Source organism: Abramis brama (assembly GCF_963993115.1).
Source record: "Abramis brama genome assembly, chromosome: 7".
Lineage (NCBI taxonomy): Eukaryota > Metazoa > Chordata > Actinopteri > Cypriniformes > Leuciscidae > Abramis > Abramis brama.
The window spans coordinates 7,136,053-7,140,408 of record NC_139969.1 but is presented as its reverse complement, the minus strand read 5'-3'; the positions used below and the strand labels follow the sequence as shown (position 1 = coordinate 7,140,408).

At 37.1% G+C, this 4,356-nt stretch overlaps 1 protein-coding gene across 3 annotated transcripts; it reads left to right on the top strand.

Moving 5' to 3' along the window:
* On the top strand, window positions 1-4,356 carry LOC311086926 (G-protein coupled receptor 55). 3 transcript variants are annotated; one of them, XM_084120138.1, is made up of 3 exons: window positions 1-71; window positions 905-986; window positions 1,904-4,356. In XM_084120138.1, the coding sequence occupies exon 3, from the start codon at window positions 1,911-1,913 to the stop codon at window positions 2,832-2,834; it is 924 nt and encodes a 307-aa protein (XP_083976264.1). In that variant the 5' UTR covers window positions 1-71; window positions 905-986; window positions 1,904-1,910; the 3' UTR covers window positions 2,835-4,356. The 3 variants fall into 3 exon arrangements, with proteins under 3 accessions (XP_083976264.1, XP_083976263.1, XP_083976262.1); XM_084120137.1 differs by lacking the exon at window positions 1-71 and adding an exon at window positions 496-725; XM_084120136.1 differs by lacking the exon at window positions 1-71 and having other exon boundaries at window positions 847-986.

The following is a 4,356-nucleotide window of genomic DNA, read 5'->3' as shown; positions in this document are numbered from 1 at the left end:
AAGGATGTGGTCACAGGCAAAACCTCTGAAAACAGAAGTGCTTATAGCATTTAGTGGAAAGTATCATCCTGGTAAGACACTCCATATTTAATTCAGCAATTCTTATTTTGTGTGTGTGTGTGTGTGTGTGTGTGTGTGTGTGTGTGTGTTTGTGTGTGTGTGTGTTCAGGTCATAACCTTTCATAAAATCAGTTTAGACAGTTTATTACACAGAGGCATAGTTTCAGTAAATGTATTCTCTTATCCAGAAAAGTTTAGAAAATTGCTTGCAGGTTCATTGTAAGCATGTGAAAAGATATTATTACAGCTGTATGATAAATTGTTAGTAATATAACTAGTCTGTAAATACCAGTTATTCATTATAGTGTACAGGTGGAACAAAACTAGTCCTCACTTCCTGCAAGAGACTGTCAGTAAAGGTGATTTTGTTCACCAGACATGATTTCGTGAGAGATGCAGCCCACATGTCTAAAAAGGGGAAAGGCTGTGGTTATTGACACAAGTCTCAAGACTTAGATGTAGAAGCATATGAAACGTCAAAAAGGTTTAACGATTCAGAGACATTACATGCATGAGAGGGACGCTTAAAAATTGGCTGTATTTCATAGATAATGCAGGAAGAAAAAAAGACATCCGTCAGTTTGTCCTGCTTAGGTCATGTTCAACGGATTTTGTTCCTGTGGTTTATTGCTTCGAGAAAATATTGCTGATCTTTGACAGCAGAGGTACGTATCATACAACTACACTAATCTTTATGGGTGTTGTAAGATTAATGCAGGTTTTGTGTGTGCTTGTGTTTGCTAGCATGTGTCCAAAATTGAGGGTATTTTGTCATTTCATTGTTACACATTCACCATTTCCTTTCCAATTTTTTCTAACGGTCATATTTTGTTTCTCAACAAAGATTTTCTTCATGAGTGTATACCACAAAAAACTACCCCCAGTTTCACTCCAGAAGAAATGTTACTTTGAAGTCATCAGCTAAGGTAAGAAAATACTAGAGAGCGGCAAAAATTATACGCAGAACAATTGAATGAATTGCACTAAATTGTCACTTATTACATTTGCTCATGTTTTTTAATAATAAATGAATATTCACATCTGTCCGCTGAAGAAAATGTACATACATTTGTATTATTTAAAATGTGTCAATCAACCAATGATACAATATATACTATAATGATAAAAGTAAATATTAATATTAATGCAGCAAAGTGCTTGTTGATTGCAGCAAGTTATATTTATTAATCTTGCTAATATTTGAGTACTATATGAGAGTCAGATCACAATTTTTATTTGCAAGAATTTTCATATCTGCCTCATTCTGCGGCAGCTGGTATGATCCGAAAGAATTTTTACAAATAAAATGAAGAGTTTATCATATAGAGTAAATACATGTTTATTATCAGCATATTGACATCATTTTTTTTTTTTGTAAATGAGTGGAAACTTGTTCAAAGTAAAAAGAAGAATAGAAACTTAGCCCTGTAAAAGGTTTGATGCGTCCAAAATATGAAACATCATTATGAGAAATAAGGTACTTTCTAAATGCTTCTTCCTTCTGCCTGATCTAAAACCAGATATTTTAACACAAATGTTTCCATTACAAAAAGCACACTTTTTTATATATTTAACTTTTATTTAAAAAATGTGCAGTTCTGTGTTTAAAAGTTTGAGCAAAGCAGGTTAAAAAATACATTTTGCATTCCCAACATTCACTATTCAAAACACTGCAGAGTTGCTCTTTTTATTCTTGAAGACTTTACATATTCTTAAAATCTACAATGAATACATAAATCAATATAAACTTAAAGTGAAAAAAGAAAGCATGACTAATATTGTTCTGCATGTGATTTATACATTTCATCAAGACGTATGTGTTATTTTTCATATCTGTCTATAGTTTCACTATGACGAACTGCTCAACTGAAGATGTGGACACTTTGACGCAGACGTTGGACTTGGTGATTTACGTGCCCGTCTTGGTGTTCGGCTTGGCGTTAAACATTGCGGCATTGGTGGTGTTCTGTCGGCTGCTCAGAAAATGGACAGAGTCCTCAATCTACATGACCAACCTGGCCCTGATGGACCTGCTGTTGCTGCTGCAGCTGCCCTTCAAAATTCATGCACCACACCACAAGTGGGAAGAAGACAAGGTGTTCCTTTGCTCTTTCCTAGAAAGCCTTTACTTTGTGGCTATGTATGGCAGCATCTACACAATTGCATGCATAGCCATAGACCGATACATCGCCATAAACCACCCGTTTCGTGCCAAGCAGGTGCGTTCGAAAAAAACCGCCTTGATTGTTTGCGTTTTAATCTGGGTATTTGTTATGACAGCGACTTCACCCATCTACACCTTCCGGGGTAAGGGTAATGGTAATTTCACTTGTTTCCACGGATTCTCTGAGAAAGGTTGGAGCACTGCAATAATTGTGTGCCTGGAGGTCTTTGGTTTCCTGTTGCCTGCCGCTATACTGGTGGTTTGTTCCATTCAAAGCATCCGTACTCTCAAAGCCTCAAAAAGCAGCAACCCCAAGAGGCAAGCAGGTGTGAGAATCATCTACAGCAGCCTAGCAGCCTTCCTAGTGCCCTTCACCCCCTGTCACATAGCCATATTCCTGCAGTATCTGGTCCGTAATAAAATCATTGCAGACTGCAGACATCAAAAGAACATTGCCCTCTTCATACAGGTGTCGATGAACATTGCAAATGTGACCTGCTGCTTGGATGCGCTGTGTTACTATTTCATCGCGAAGGAAGTCCGATCCACCAAGGACACACTTAAAATGTCCATCAGCAGAGCGAGAACCACCAGCACCTCAGATGCTTGAGAAGTCAAATTCAGTTGATTATCGTTTCAGAATGTGTGCTGAGGGATTTCCAGCGGGAGTAAGAGACCTCTTGGACTGATTTTAATGGTCTTTGAGGTTTAATGCATTCATGGACGTAAACAGACAAAATATTACTCATCTCATTCCAGTTGAAAAGATAGTAATTAAAAAGATCATCCCGTAGTCCTCGAAACCCCGCCCTCCAAAGCCATGGCAACAAACCCACACACAGAATGATTGTTGATTGCATTTCCGCTCCCCTGACCCCCTTTTTGCTGTTTTTGAGTCTAGGGTGATTGTGATTTCTAGATTTCACGTGTGGTTTTCAAAATGCTTACTGCATTTAATAGAGTGCTGCGGGGATAACATATTTTCTAGGCCAAAACCCTATACATGAGTTTTAGCACTCCTGGTTCCATAGTCCTCAAGTCAATTGTTGTTTTTTTGTCATTTTGTTTTTTATGGGTTTTTTTTTAATTAAATGCCTGAAATAACACCATGCAGAACCTCACTGTGTTTATATTCACACTCTTGCAAACTACCTCAAACTTTCAGGGAAAATGTGTTTAAATAAAGGCTGAAAGAGTTGCCGTTGAAATCATACGGCCTTGGTGTAGTTCATATGGTTAGTTTTGTACTTCTGTCAAGTGTGTTTAGACTTCATACAAGTTGTGTTTATTTGTGAAGATAATCATGATGAACAAAACATGTAAGAATCATAAACCTTTGTTAGTTACAGAGCTTATTTTCTGCAATAATCCAAAAGCCAAATGAAATCTTATTCGTTTTTGTCAAGGGAACCAGGGCGATGCCAACTTCCAGGTTGGCATACAAAAATATGTAATCACCGCAGTGCTCCAATGAATTTTATTTTAATTCTAAATGAAATCGTTTCTGTCCATTTGTGATGTGAAAAGGATTTTTTCACCAAAGATTCTGTATTTGTCTTTATCTAACAGCTCACTGTCAACATGAAAAACTTGGTGTTTCTGCTCACATGCGATGGTCGTCTGACAAACCATCGTGAAACCTTCACAATGACTCATAAACGTTTCTGATGCAACACTGGCAATGGCATTACACACTTCCTAATTATCTCTTTTGTTCTGTAATCTGCCTCCTAAATCAGAAGATTAAAATATTTGTGAAGACTTGTCTCACAAGAATCAACAAGAATTCCATTAGTGTTGTGTTAGTGTAAAACAAGTTCCTATTGGGCAAGAGTTTTGTCATTGATTTCCACTAGTTGTGGGTAAGCGTGTGTGGATACTGAGCCATATGCCACTAGTTTCACCTAGTCAGATGGTGAGTGTCTTATACCATACCTTATCATATCTATAATTCAGCTGTGTCTATATGAAGTGTGGTATAGGTGAAAACATGTACTGTGTATGCATCCTTACGCCAGGTTCACACATACTCCGTTTGTAGAGCTTTCTTTTTTATTGAGTGTTTTATGGTATTTGAATTATTGTTCTTACAAAATTTGCATTAAAAAGGACCAAAAACTTTAGAAAACACA

Bases quoted from the DNA above. Each gene is read 5' to 3' on its own strand.
- LOC311086926 (XM_084120138.1), top strand. From the start codon at position 1,911: ATGACGAACTGCTCAACTGAAGATGTGGACACTTTGACGCAGACGTTG.